At 48.8% G+C, this 14,496-nt stretch overlaps 1 protein-coding gene across 1 annotated transcript; it reads right to left on the bottom strand.

Moving 5' to 3' along the window:
• Positions 1 to 551: 551 nt before the first annotated feature.
• SFTPD (surfactant protein D) lies at positions 552 to 10,722 on the bottom strand (the record flags this gene model as incomplete). The annotated part of the gene is made up of 7 exons (XM_080693580.1): positions 552 to 928; positions 3,216 to 3,299; positions 4,416 to 4,532; positions 4,966 to 5,082; positions 5,371 to 5,487; positions 5,728 to 5,844; positions 10,527 to 10,722. The coding sequence occupies 7 exons, from the start codon at positions 10,720 to 10,722 to the stop codon at positions 552 to 554; spliced, it is 1,125 nt and encodes a 374-aa protein (XP_080549706.1).
• Between the last annotated feature and the right edge of the window lie 3,774 nt (positions 10,723 to 14,496).

Genomic DNA, 14,496 nt, shown 5'->3' with positions numbered 1-14,496 from the left:
GCCTCAGCTACTTAGGCCCTCTGCAACTTACTGAGACCCTGTTTCAAAATAAGAATTAAAAATAGGGCTGGGGGTGTAGCTCAGAGGTGGAATGCCCCTGGGTTCTATTCCTAGTAATGCAAGAAATAAAAATAAAATTGGTCTGAGGTTGTAGCTCAGAGGTAGAATGCCCCCGGGCTCAATCCCTAGAACCACGAAAAAGGGGGCAGGGAGAATGAGGAGCATCCTGAAGGATAAGGAGAAGGGGAATGGCAAGCCAGCGAGTACCCTAGAAGCCCAGAGGAAGAAGATTTGGAAGAGGAGGGAGGGTCTCACTGGATCCCATGCAGCTGACAGTTTAGGAAGGAAGAAGTCAGGGATGCAGCCATTGGCTTTTGCACCAGGGAGGTCATTGCAGACCGATTTCTACCCTTGCCACTGGGAAAGCAGGATGGCCCCTTCTGGGCTGGCAGAGGTGGTCAGCGTTTTATTTGGAGGTTAGCAGCACACAGGCCTGGGCCATGAGTTACTGTGGCTTCCGGGCCAAGCACCTCCTCCTGCCCCCAGGTGACTCAGAACTCGCATACCACCAGGCGCTGCTCTCCACAAGCCTTGTCATTCCACTTGCCGTTGGTGAAGATCTCCACACAGTCCTCTCTTCCACCACTGTCGTTGGGCTCCCCCGGGGCCCAGTTGGAATAGACCAGGGGATCCCCGTTGGGGTAGACAAATGTGCCCTCTGTCTTGATGTCTGTCATGCTCAGAAAAGCAGGCTTGTTCTGGTCTGTGACCAGCTGCTGCAAGGCATCGTTCTCCTCTTCAGAGCGTGGAGAAGGCAGCTGTCCACCTGCCTGGGCACACACCTCCTGTGCACCCTCGAAAGGTTTCTCAAAGCCTGCTGTCTTGAAGATCTTCTCCCCAACAGTTCGGACATTGGGGAAAAAATTAACTGGAAGAAAAGGGGCGTCAGGTTGAGGTTCTGAGCCTCCTGGACCTTCCTATGTAGGGCACCAGGGTACAGTGGGGGTGTAAGCGAGACACTCAGATCCAGAACAGCCCCAACACCATGATGCATCCCATGGCTGGTATCATGGGGACCATTCATGGATGAGAGCATTGGAGCTCAGAGAACTGAGAGGCCCAAGGCATGCAGTCGCACTTGTGTGTTTGCGATGAAACTTCATGTGGTCTGATACCAAAGCTCAAAACTGCTCGGTTTCTGCCCATGTTGTACACCAGGATTGGTTTTTCAATTGCTATGTAGAATGAAACAACTTTTCCCAAGCATATGATAACTGTAGTGTGAACCCATTTCTGAGAGCACAGAAAACACAGCAAGCCCACCTTCGCCTCTGTTGTAATTAAAATAGGTTGTCTGTATTGTGTGATGGAGTGAGGGAACAGGAGAGGATAGGGTGGGAGACTTGGCCATTGTAATGTGCCCTGGGTCAGGTCCCAGGCTAACCTCTTGGCGCCCAAGCAGGTGATGCCCCAGCCAGTCAGCCTGTCCTAGAGTGCTAAGAGAAGGGAGAGGGCATCTGAGAAGCACACATGTGTGGGAGGGTGGGAGGGGCGGCTAGTGCTGGAGAGAGCCCCGGCTAGGAATTAGACCAGAGATCAAGACCCACCCTGGAAATGACTGAGTGGGCAAGGTGAAGTCTCTTCTCCTTCCAGGGTCTCTAATTCCTCATCTCTAACATGCTTTCATAAAAGCATCATCTACATAGTAGGCCGCATATCTCTTTTTATTACCGTCTATCCCCATCCCTGTGGCTTCTGCAAAGGACACTGAGTCCTTAGGGCTCCAGAGAGGACTGCGCTCCTGCACCCATGGGCTGGTCAGAGTCCAGGCTGCACCCTGGCTCACTATCCTCCTCTGAGCACTTTTCACAAGGGCTCACAGGGAATATTGTCCATGGGCTCTGGATGGTACCCAGAGCAGCCCTGAACAAGATCAGTGAAAGATTCATGTTCCATTATTGGGTGTATGTCCCATGTTCCCTGAGGGGTGCACACACACTACATAAATATGCCCACACATTCATCCACAGGCACTTGGGAGTGTGTCCAGTCCATCTGGATGTGTACGCATCTGCATGTGCCCAGTGTGCGGTGAGCTCTGGTATTTGACGATGTGGAATGGATGGTGATATTTAAGTACACACATACACGGCAGGTGCATACACACATATTCCCTTTTATGCTTGGATCATTGTGCCTGTAAGGGACTGTGTACCTTTGTGTTTGTGGAGGAAAGGAAATATGCAAATATTTAAAACTCTCATCTCTGAGCTTGGGTACTTAGGGGCCAATTCCATGTCTTACCCCAACAAACCTCTTTACACTCTACTTGTTCAAAAAACTTCTTTTTCTGACTCAATGAGATTTGCCTAAAGGATGTAGAATCAAAACTGATATCACAGAGGACAGAGAAGGAGTAAGGACAGCTGAGGTTAGGGATTCCAAACGGCACAGAACACTCGGGTGTGTGCTCCGAGAGGTGTCTGGCACTCCCGGGTTCCATGGTTAGGGCAGATTCTACTCTACACACATCAGGAGCCGCAGGCAGAGCCCAGCACCGGCTGGAGCCCAGAGGCAGCCTGACCCCTGCTTGACTTAGTCGTATGTATAGGAGATACTCAGTGGCCCTACACCAGGGTCAGGCCCCCACCTGCCTTGTGCCCCCAGAGCCAAATCCCAGCCCTCGGGACCTGGATGCTATAGTGCCTTGAACTGTGAAGCAACATCGCTGGGCACTCCCACACCTGGCCCCACAGAGGTAATCAGTGCAGCCCATGTTGATCCTCTTGTCCATCACAGGAACAAGCACAGGGCAGACAGGAGGGAAGTCTGCTGAACTACACTGGGGTCAGGACATCTGTGTCCGTGGGGCACTTGTGGCACTAAGGTTGCAGGGTGCTTAGAAGTGTGATGGCTTTAGTGGCACATCTGCCAGCCTGGTGAACTGGTCGTACGGGCCCTGCCCTCCCACATGTCCTCCTTCCAGCTCCTTGAGCACGTGGCTTCCCTGCTCCAGCTCCATCTTTACCCCACTCCCTGCTTCAGTCCCAGGTCCAGCCCTAGACATTCCCTGCTTATTCCCATCCCAAACCCAGGGTGAGGCTGGGCCTCAAGCCCATCCAAAGATCTGCCCCAGCTCAGCACCAAACCAATGCCCCAAACCAGTCTGGAGCCCAGTGTTGGTACCAGGCTGAGGTTCAAGTCCAGGAACTCACCTTTCTGGTAACGAGAGAAGGAGGTTTGGAGCTGCTGCAGCTGGCCCTGTAAGGCCTCCACCTGCTGCCTTAGGGCAGAAGTTTCTGCAGAGGAGGAAAATAGCCACATGAAGACTCGTCTAGCATAGCCTAAATTAGCCAGCTCAGAGCCTGCACCTCAGGGGACAGGTGCTCAGGGCAGGTACACACTGTGGATGGCAGTGAGGAGCTGGGCTGACCCCTAGTAAGCCCCTCTGCTAACACAGCAGCCTCTGCTGTACAGGGGTCTCGTCTCTTTTCTTTCTCTTTTCTTTCTTTCTTTCTTTCTTTCTTTCTTTCTTTCTTTCTCTCTCTCTCTCTTTCTTTCTTTCTTTTTTGTTTGATACTGGGGATTGAACTCAGGGGCATTCTACATCCAAGTTACATACCCAGCCCTATTTTTTTTTTTTTTGAAACAGAATCTCACTAAATTGCAGAAGCTAGGCTTGAACCTGCGATTCTCCTGCCTCAGCTTCCCAAGTACTGGGATCACAGGTGTGTGCCACCATGGTCAGCTTCCCAGTGTTTTTTTATGGTTCTGCTATTTAAAAAAAAAAATCTGGTCCCAGAGCAAGTCCTGGAGCCGAACCCTTGATAGTCTGATTTCAAATTCTAAGAATATAATAGTATCTCCATTTTGGTGGGGAGAGTAGGAATACATTCCTCATGCATTTCTCATCCATTGGATTGTTTGGGAGTTTTGTTGTTGTTGTTATTGTGGTGGTGGTGATGGTGGTGTTTTGTTTTGTTTTGTGACACTAGGGATTGAACCCAGGGATATTCTACCTCTAAGCTAAACACCCAGGCCTATTTTTACTTTTATTTTGAAACAGGGTCGCTCTGGGTTGATGAGAGTCTCACTAATTTCTGAGACTGTCCTTGAACCTGTGATCATCCTGTCTCAGCATGCACCACTATGCCCAGCCCATTGGATTACTTGAAGCTCAATGCCAGTCTAGGATTGGAATGGCAGCTGTCATTTTCCCTGTGGTCAGATGTAGAAACTGCTCGAGTTTGCTTCTCACATACACTAGACAGGTAAGATCCAAGCACCTGGACCCACCCACCACCTGTAACTAATAGCGCTGTCATCCCCGAGGAGGAGCCATCTGGAGCCCAAGAGGTTCCACTCTCCTACCACACCCTGGTGGGGGTGCCTGGAGCCCGGAGCTGCCGCCTTACCTGCAAGTCCGCTTTCGCCCTTGGCTCCTTTTTCTCCGGGAGCACCTCTGTCCCCCTTTAGTCCTGGGGGTCCCCTGGCACCTGGAGTTCCCTGCAGACCCACAGCTCCAGCAGGCCCTAGAACCAGAGGGGCCGGGTGAGCTCTGTACCTATTTCCCAGTATTTTTACCTTCTGTGTACATAAGCCGCCTTTATTTCCCATCAGTAAACCCTCCTCTCATACAGATGATTTCCAGAACCTAACCATGAGCCCTTTCTGTATACCACTGTTCCCATCACCCAGCAACCAGCCTCCTCTGTATACAACTGTCCCTGTCAGGAGCAACTAACCTTCCCTGGATATAGACTATCCCCATGACTCAGCACCACACTCTCCCCATCCATGGACAGTTCCTCAAGCCCCAAACACACAGCCCGTGGACACAGACTCTCTCCCGGGCCCAGCATGCACCTGTGACTTCATGAGCTGCGCTGGTGGAGGGGCAGGCGTCAGCAGCTTCCAGTGGGTACAATAGATCTACATCCAGCCCCAGGTCTTCCCGTTACTCACCTGCTGCCCCAGCACTGCCAGGGGCTCCATGCTCACCAGGGGCACCTCTCTCTCCTTTAGGGCCTGCGGGGCCTCTTGTCCCTGCAGAGCCCTGTGCACCGGGGGCACCTACTTCTCCTGGGGAAGGAACAAGTACATTCAGCATGTATCATGTCCTCCATAGTAAAGCTTTATACCCACAACTCTGGGTCAGAGAGAACAGGGGAGACAGCTACTTGCTGCCTAGGGCTCCTCTGTGAAGGGTTAGAAGGGAGCTACTGTTAATGTGGAGGACATGGGGTACACAGCAAGACCCTCACGGTGTTGATGACCTGGGCTCTCTGAGCATGCCTCAGGTCACACCATGGCTTGCCACTGTCCCTCCTTCCTGCTCCCTCCCAGACCAGCCACATCCCATCCACCTACCTTTGGGCCCAGCCTCTCCTTTGGGGCCTGGTTTGCCTTGAGGTCCTATGTTCCCCGGCTTCCCGGAGAGCCCTTCTTTTCCAGCTGGACCAGGCACACCTGGAAGTCCGGGAGGGCCTGGAGAAAAGGACCAGTCCTGCCAGTGACGTTAAGTCCTCTTGGCAGTGGGAGCAGAGGAGCGGGAGTAATAGCAGAGGCGAGGGAGGCACCCACAAGGGGCCCAGTTCATCACAGAAGAGCCGACTGTCACCTTCAGAACAGCTTCTTCCTGGGGTGGGCTCTGTGCATGCCTACAGGTATATCCTCCTGGCAGGGTCACCACCCAGAGACACCTGGATTCCATGCTCAGCTACTTACCAGTAGATCCCGAGTCTCCTTTTGGTCCAGGTTCTCCAGCAGAGCCATTGTCCCCTTTGGGTCCCACTGGGCCGACTGGTCCCGGAAGCCCTGCTTTTCCTGCAGCTCCAGGCAAACCTGTAGCAGCAAAATAAATGGACATCATGTTGGCCCAAGCTCAGGAGGAGCCAGCTGCCAACAGGTCAAGCTCCTGGCATCCTTCAGGTTCTGTAAGTCATGGACATTCCATGGTCACACACTGTGGTCCAGTGGTGATCTAGGAAATAGATGTTAGCATTCCCATTCAATGGAAATGTCTTTCCAGAGTTCAAGGTGGACTGAAGCCAAGACCTATATGACTCCACGCCATGCTCCTTCCTCTGCCCCAAGGCCACAGTATCAACAGAAGACAGTCTGTCCACATTTATCTGTGATCCTGTGTGTGTGTGTGTGTGTGAGTGTGTGTGTGTGTGTCCAGAGAACCAATGTTTATAACTAATGTTTAATCACAAATGGCACCAGATGCTAACTTGTTTATTCAGTTACTTGCTCATTTGCTTATTATCTGTTCATGAAGAAGCCCAAAAGCATAGGAAATGAAAACAAAACTTGGCAAATGGGCCTACATCAAACCCAAAAGCTTCTGCAGAGCAAAGGAAGCAATCAAAACAGAGAAGAGACAACCTATGGAATGGGACAAAATCTTTGTCAGCTGTTAATCTGATGGAGGGTTAGTATCTAAAATATATAAATCACTCAAAAAATAAAAAGTAATCCAATTTAAAAATGGACAAATGATCTGAACAGACACTTCTCAAAAGAAGAAATATAGGTGGCCAGCAAATATATGAAAAAATTTCTAGCCATTAGGGAAATGGAAATCAGAACTACTACAATGCCATCGCAACCCAGTTAAAATGGCTATTCGGGAAAAGAGGGAAGGAGGAAAGGGAGAGGGGTGGGGAGAGAGAAAGAATAAACACTGGTGAGAATATATAGAGAAAAGAACTTATAGAGAGAAGAAGTAAGGAAGAAACTAAGGGAGGGAGGGAGGAAGGAAATAAATGCTGTCAAAAATGTGAAGAAAATAACTCATATGCAGTTGGCAGAAATGTACGTTAGCCTATCAATTAAAGAGAAGAACATGGAGGCACCATATGATCCAGCTATTCCACTTCTGGGTATATATCCCAAGGAAATGAAATCAGTACACCAAAGGGATTCTGCACACCCACATCTATCACAACACACTTCACAACAGCTAAGATATGGAACCAGCCAAGGTGGCCGACAGATGAATGGGTAAAGAAAATGTGGTATATATACACAATGGAATGTTATTTGGCCATAAAGAAGAATGAAATCTTGTCATTTGCAGTGAAATAGATGGAACTGAAGGACCTTGGGTTAAATGAAATAAGCCAAGCTGAGCATGGGGGCATATGCTTGTAATCCCAGTACTTGGGATGCTGAGACAAGAGGATCACAGGTTTGAAGACATCTTCAACAAATAGTGAGACTTGTTAACCTAGTGGGACACTGCTTCAAAATAAAAGTAAACTAGGGCAGAAGAGGCCAAGAGTGTGGTTGGAATGGAGGTGATTGTGAATGTGCTGAGCCCTGTGTTCCTCTGTTGGTTATAGTCCTTCCTATTGATGAAATGGGAGCATAGAGGTTAGAGGACAGGTGCACATCCCACATGCAACGGTGCACCGTGTCCAGAACGGACACCTGAGCGCAGACTCCTTGCCTCCTGGGTTCCAGCATGGCCGGGCTGGCAGTAGACATATTGGGCCCAAGGGAAGAAAGTCCCTCTCCAGAAGGGGGTGTTAGAGACCACCTCTTCTTGGTGCGAACACCTCGGAAGCCAAGAGAGCACAAAGATGGAGAAGAGACACCTGGTCAACCATAGCATTCATGTCCCCCAAAGCACTGTTTGCATTCCAGGGTCCTCAAAGACCTGGGTCTACACCCGAGAGTCCCCTAAAGTGGTTCTTTATACTCTAATGTTTTGGCTAATCTCCCTCCTCTCTTCCCATCTTATATACATTCACTTATTCCCCAAATATTTATTGTGGTGAGCAAAATAAAAACTCCCTTCCTTGTGGATGTTCAGCTCCACTACACAGAAACAGATAAACAAAACTTAAAACCTATGACATGACATGGGGTATATTCGATTATAATAAGTACCACAGAGATCAAATAAAGCTTAGGGAGTGTTGGAGGGAGTGTTATCTGTTTCAAGCAGGATGGTCAGGACTTCTCACTAGAAAGATGGGCTGTGCTACAGGCCAGAAGGAGGTAGAAAGCCACAGGAATGGCCACAAGACGAGCAAAGGGCAGGGCCCAAGGACAGAGGAGCTGTGGGACACAGAAAGCCAGTGTGTTGGGCGGGTGGTGTGGGAGGAGGAGGGGCATTGAGACAGAGAAGCAAGCAGGGCTGGAGAGCTGTCATGTGGGGCTTTTAGGGTGCTGTGAGGTGGGCTTTACTCTGAGGGAGATCAGCATCCCTGGAGAGACTCTTAAGGAATCTTTCCAGGCAGGAATCCTGGAGGTGCTGAGGATTAAGGAGTTATCCTTAAAGGCAGGGTCTGCTCTTACGTGTTATCCATGATACACCTGGGGCTCACCCTCTGCTCTGCTCAAGGGTCTTTCCTCTCAGGGCCCTGCCATCCTATTCAGAAGTTCTGGGGACCACATGCTTTGCAATCTGCAGAGGAGGCCATCATGAGTGCAGACTTCAGCCCCACCCAGATCTATTGGGTCAGGATTCTGAGGGTGCTCCAAGCTCCCAAGAGATTCCCAGACCCATAACGGTCAAGTGACTATAGTGGAAAATTGAGAAACCAGCACAGAGCCTCATTCCAGCCCAACTGTGTGCCATCCCCCATTCGAGGACCAGTTCAAAGATAGGTTTGGGAGGTGCAAGACCTAAGGAACCTACACTGGAAAGGGAAGTCTGGGCCACCCTCCATGTGTCAGGCTCAAGGGCTGCCAAATGAAAGGCCCCAGGATTCAATCCATGCCCCCTCTGGAACTAGAGAGAGCTGAGAATCTCTGAGAGCCTGGTGCACTGAGTCCCACTTTTCTTCTGAGCTCTCCCCTGGGCAGCCCTCCCCAAGCCCCAGCCCATCCACATTGGTAGCCACGTTCTACCAGTAAGGAACAGACACCCACTTGCCCTTTCACCACAAAGCCTAGAGGTGCTACTTATTCCTTCTGACTTAAGTACCACTCATTTTCTTCCTCCCCAGACAAAATGCAAATTCCAAAAGTATAAAGACTCTGTTTGATTCCTTCAAAGCCCTGGCCCAGGGTGCTGTGGTCCCTTTGTTCATGTTACTGATTCACTAAATTGTTCCTTCTTGCCGGTAAGACCCAGGTCCTCCCAGCACTATTTTCAGAAACATTCTCTTATCTATGAGTACCTTTGGTAACTTCGTGAGATTTACTCAATTAGTACAGCAAGAAGATGCAACTCTATCCTTAAGACTCAAATAGCTAATAAAACCTTTGGTTCACTTATTTGTTATGAGGGAGGCAAATATTATTCCCTTTTGCAGATAAGCAAGCTGAGACTCCATGGCACAAAGAGACTTGTCCCAGGAGTCCCAGCTGTGGAGATGGGCTAGCAGTCAAGCCCAGATGTGCCTGATGCAGAAGCCCAGGTCCTTTCAACCTTCCAGAATATTTACCTTCTCTATATCAGTTTTCTTACCTGCTAAAGGAAATTAGTGTGTACCATGTAAGGCTTTTAGGAGGATTAAATAAACTACTCAGGTGAATACACAAACACAGGACTGTACAAAGAAATAAGAGCTCCCTCTATCTCTCTACCCTGGCAATGTTTGTTAGTTTTGTTTTGGTGTAAGAGATTGAACTCAGGGGCATTCTTCCTCTGAGATATACCTCCAGCTCTTTTTATTTTTTTATTTCAAAACTGGGTGTCACTAAGTTGTGAATTCCTTACTAAGTTTCTAAGGATGGCCCCAAACCTGTGATTCTCCTGACTCAGGCACCTAAGTACAAGGATTACAAACATTTGCCACTGCCTGGATCAAATCCTTTCAATTAGGCCTTAAAACACTATCTTCCCCACCTTTCAAACAGTGGAATTTAAGTACTAAAAGCAAGTCAGGCATGGTGGCACACACCTATAATCTCAGTACTTGGGAGGCTGAGACAGAAGGATTGCAGGTTCAAGGACAGTCTCAGAAATGTAGTGAGACTCTCAGCAACCTAACAAAACCCTGTTTCAAAATAAAAAATAAAAAGAGCTGAGGGTGTAACTTGGAGGTAGAATACCCCTGGGTTCAATCCCCAGTACCAATAATAATAATAATAATAATTATCAACCAGGCGTATCTATCTGAATATATGTGTGTATATATATTACATATATACATATATACATACATATATGTGTGTGCATATGTAGAGAGTATTTAACACCCTGCACAGGCACCATTTAACCAAAATGAACAATTTCTGCCTGCTAGGACAGGATCATAGCCCCCGCCTTGTGTCATTAATTTACCCACTTACTTATCCTTAGGATTGGGGGAATCCAGAGATCCCAGCAGAGGATTCGGGCCAGCTGGTGATGGGAGGAAGCATGTAGGGGCTCATGACAAACAGAAACTTGCCAGCTGATGGAGCAGTATATTTGATGAAATGAACATTGGGGGAAATCCAGTCCCTTGGGTGGAAGGAGCCCAGCTTCAGGTCTTTCATCATAGGATATGCAGAGTGACAGCGTTGTTATCATCCCAAAGCATATCCCTCCCCACAGGACAAGCCTCTGCTCCCAGCTCTACCTGGATCCCCCTTCTCGCCCCGGGGGCCTTCTCTTCCATCCCGACCATCACGACCAGGCAGTCCGTTCTCCGCGGAGCTACACATGACCAGAGTGCAAGTGTTGGCCACTGATTTCTGTGAGTAGGTCTTCAATTCTGCCCCCAGTTCCCCCGGGAGCTGAGCAAGCAGAACCAGCAGGAAAAAAAGGAGCAGCATGGCCTGTGGAGAAAAACAGAAAGAGAAAAGACAGGCTGTTAGTTTTAGGATGTGGCTTAGGGTGTGGCCTGACTTCTGGAGGTAAGAGAAGTCCCTCTCCCCATCTCCTGTTCCCGCTGTGGGGCTCAGAGCAACAAGATTTCAGTAGCAGTGTAGGGAGATGGGCACTTAGTCTGGCTGCAGAAAGATCTCTGAAGCCATGGTCCAAAATAAGTCTTTCCTGCTCACCTTATAGTGGCCAGGAAGCAAAGAGCTAGAGAAGGGGGTGAAATCCCAAGACTGCTTTCCAGGGTGTGGCCCAAAGACCTAACTTCCTCCCGCTAGGCCCTGCCTTCTAAAAGTCCCACTGCCTCCGAAAGGCAGCGGACTAGGCCTTTAGCACATGGGCCTTTGTGGGACAGTAAGACTCAAACCATAAGAACATTTGTCTTTTCAAAGAAAGAAGCTATTAAGATATGAGGGTGGAAAGAGCCAGCAGGAGGCTCAGAGGCTGGAAATGAAGCCAAAGGGCTCTGCAAAGATAAAGGGGTTTACCAGGCTGCCTGGGGTGGTGGCAGGATACGGGTTTCCTGGCCAGAAAAGTGCCTCCTTCTCCAACTCTAGAAATTCTGGGCTGTGGATGTCTCTTATTTTATACTAACCTCTTTTATTTTGAAATCACAAATTCCTCAGGTATCCCAGGAGTTTCTAGGAACACCTGAGTGCACCCACAGGCTAGAAGTAGCTTCTTTGTTACACTTGCTCTGGCACTGAGGGCTGGACCTAAGCTAGAGCAAAGGCTCAGTCCCTTGGCCTTCAGCCATCTCAATTCTGGGGCCTTGTGCCTGATTCTGCGTAATAAAAGACAAAGGGCATTCTTCCCACAAGCTCAAGAAAACAGCACTATCTGGGGCCCTGTGCACAATTCTGGAGAATAATAAAAGACAAAGGGCATTCTGCCAACAAGCTCAAAATTACACCACTATCTTGGGCCCTGTGCCTGATTCTGGGGAGTAATAAAGACAAAGACAAAGGGCATTCTGCCCATGAGCTCAGCATGGCACCACCCATTCACTGTAGCAAGAAGGGGCCCTGCAGGGGCAGACTCACAGGTTTTCAGACCTGAGATTCAGATGAGGCAGCATAGCCGGGGCAGTTATGGTAGTGAGCACAGCCACAGGGCAAAACTCATGCTGTGCTCAGTTTATGCTCTACTTTCAGAGTTTATTGAAAAAATGACTTCTGGACACCTCCCAGTCATATATATACCGGGGATTGAACCCAGGGACATTCTGCCTCCAAGCTTCTTACCTCCAGCCCTTCTTATTTTTTGTTTTGAAATAGGATCTACGTTGCTCAGAGTCCCACTAAGTTACTGAGGCTGGCCAAGAACCTGTGATCCTCCAATCTCAGTCTCCCAAGTACTGGGATTACAGGTGTGCACCACCACGTCTAGGTCACTGTCTTTTTTTCCAAAGAAATCAGGATAGAGAAGGAGCCAAGAGGGAAGTTGGAAATGCATTTTTCACCTGAAACTCTCACTTACTGGCATCTGGGGCCTGAGGGGTGTCTATTGCACTCATCTGCTAGACCCCAGGTCAGAAAGCAAACCTCCCACTAAGCAAGAAAGGTGAGTGGAGGAGGGACAAAAGAACTCCCCCTCATCCCACCGTACCCCACCTTCCACATTCACAACTTCTGTGCCAGAACCCAGACCTCCCTTCTCTACACACCAAAAGAATAAACTACCAAGATGGGCAGGAGGAATATCAGAACATTGGAAATAAAATGAGAGGCAGAGACAGATACTCACAGGTGGCTTCCTCCAGGGGCCCAGGAGCTCCAAGCAAATGAGCCTTCCTTTGGTAGGCTCTCCCTATTTATGCCCGCCCTGTAACCTGAGCAGCCCGCCTGGTCTCCCAGAATGCCCTTCAAGAAGTGGCACATTTTTCTTCCTTGTTGACTCACTCTGACCCCCAACCCCCACCCCGAAAGCTGGAGACCTGCATGGTAAGTATAACTTATACATATCTATCTCCTTAGAGCTTGCAGAGCACTCTCAGTCGGTGAGGATCTCGTCTTCATCTCCCCTGCAGCCCTAAGTGGCATCACCAGGATCTGCATTTTGTAGAGCCCAGGAATCTGAAGGACCTACGGTGATTGCATATCTTGAGAGCCAGGACCTACTGTGTCCACTTCTCTTTTCTCTCCACATCAACAGCACTGCCCATATATTGGGAAAGAGCTGCTTGGCATATCCAGGCAGGGGTGGGGCAGGTTGAGGGGCTGCAGAGGCAGAAACCCATGGCGGCAGTGGCCGGGAGAGCTACTACCTGGAGGGGTCATTCTATTTTGTATGCTGAGACTCAGAGAGCCCTTCACTTGCCTTTTGCGGGATGGACTGCCCTTAGCAGGTCTTTGCCTAACCCTGTTTGGGGCATGTTCTCGCCATCTCCTTAGCTGCTGTTTACCTCGTGCATTGTCTAGTGACTATTTAGCACCCCTGAGCTCTTGATATGCTACCTCAGCCACCCTCAAGGCAGCTCTTAACTTCCATGCCTACTGAGCAATTGTCCATTCCATTACTGTAGCTATCATCTTTGCTTGCTTCTAGGTTCCTGTGACTTGATTTCTTGTGTCTACTCTGCCTAGCTTCATTACCAGCAGACCCATGTCTCCAAGCCTCTCCTTTGGCCCTCCCCCTGGTGCTACTGACTTGCTCTTAGCTTTCGATTCTCCTTGTGGCTTTGAGACAGAGGACCTGGGAATAGGAGAGGTTAAAAGAGGCCATCTGTATAAAGAACAGAGATAGCTGGGTGTGGTGGCGCACGCTTGTCATCCCAGTACTTGGGAGGCTGAGACAGGAGGATGGCAGGTTCATGGCCAGCCTCAGCTACTTAGTGAGGCCCTCCACAACTTAGTGAGACCCTGTTTCAAAATAAAGAATAAAAAATAGGGCTGGAGTTATAGCTCAGAGGTAGAATCCTCAGTACTTCAAAAAATAAAAATAAAAATAAATAAAGAACAGAGATAAGAAGGACTGATAGATACGGGGTTAGCAGTGCAAATTAATACAAAATTTCAGCCCAAAGAGTGAGTAAAGGGGAAAGAACAAGTGGCTCCAGGAGATTACAAGAGTTCTCTGACCTTTGAATAGAGGTTTAAATTAAGGATTGAAACTGGGCAAAAACATTTGGTCCCCAAGACCCAATTCTGATCAATAATAAAAGAGCAGATGGGGAACCACAAAAAGAGGTAAAAGCTCATCTCCAGAGAACATTAAAGGTTGCTGTCTTTCAGGGACCTCTCTTCCCTATGGGGAGTGGGGGGTTGTCTTCTATCTTCCTTTGGCTTAAAATAAATTTTCATACCCTTATACCTACCCTTCTATAGTCTACCAACTTTATTCTTTAATTTTGCAGACCAAAGACCCAATAAGAGGAGAAACTTTGTATGTTTTGGCACCCCAGATGAAATAAGTGAAGGGGCCCAGTAAAAAGATGACAGTTATAGCATCTTCTCATATATTGTAGAATCTATAATGCCAAGTCTGCCTATTTGGTAGGAATAGTTTTGGTTTTCCTCTTGTGCCAGGGTCCAGCCCTAGCAAGAGTCGGGGGTCTGCTAGTGGTGGAGTGAGGAGTCGGCGAAGTATGGCAGAGGAACAGCTCACAGACGCAATGGAGAGTGAAGCTGCTCTATTTACTTTCTATTTTTGCTCTCCCTACTTTCAGTTTTGGAAAGCAATTTTATACTTTCTTTTTTGGCTACATTCTACTCTCATAATTTTTTTCC

Source organism: Muscardinus avellanarius (genome assembly GCF_963383645.1).
Source record: "Muscardinus avellanarius genome assembly, chromosome: 4".
Lineage (NCBI taxonomy): Eukaryota > Metazoa > Chordata > Mammalia > Rodentia > Gliridae > Muscardinus > Muscardinus avellanarius.
Note: the sequence above shows the minus strand (reverse complement) of the source record. Positions and strands in the feature narration are given on the sequence as shown.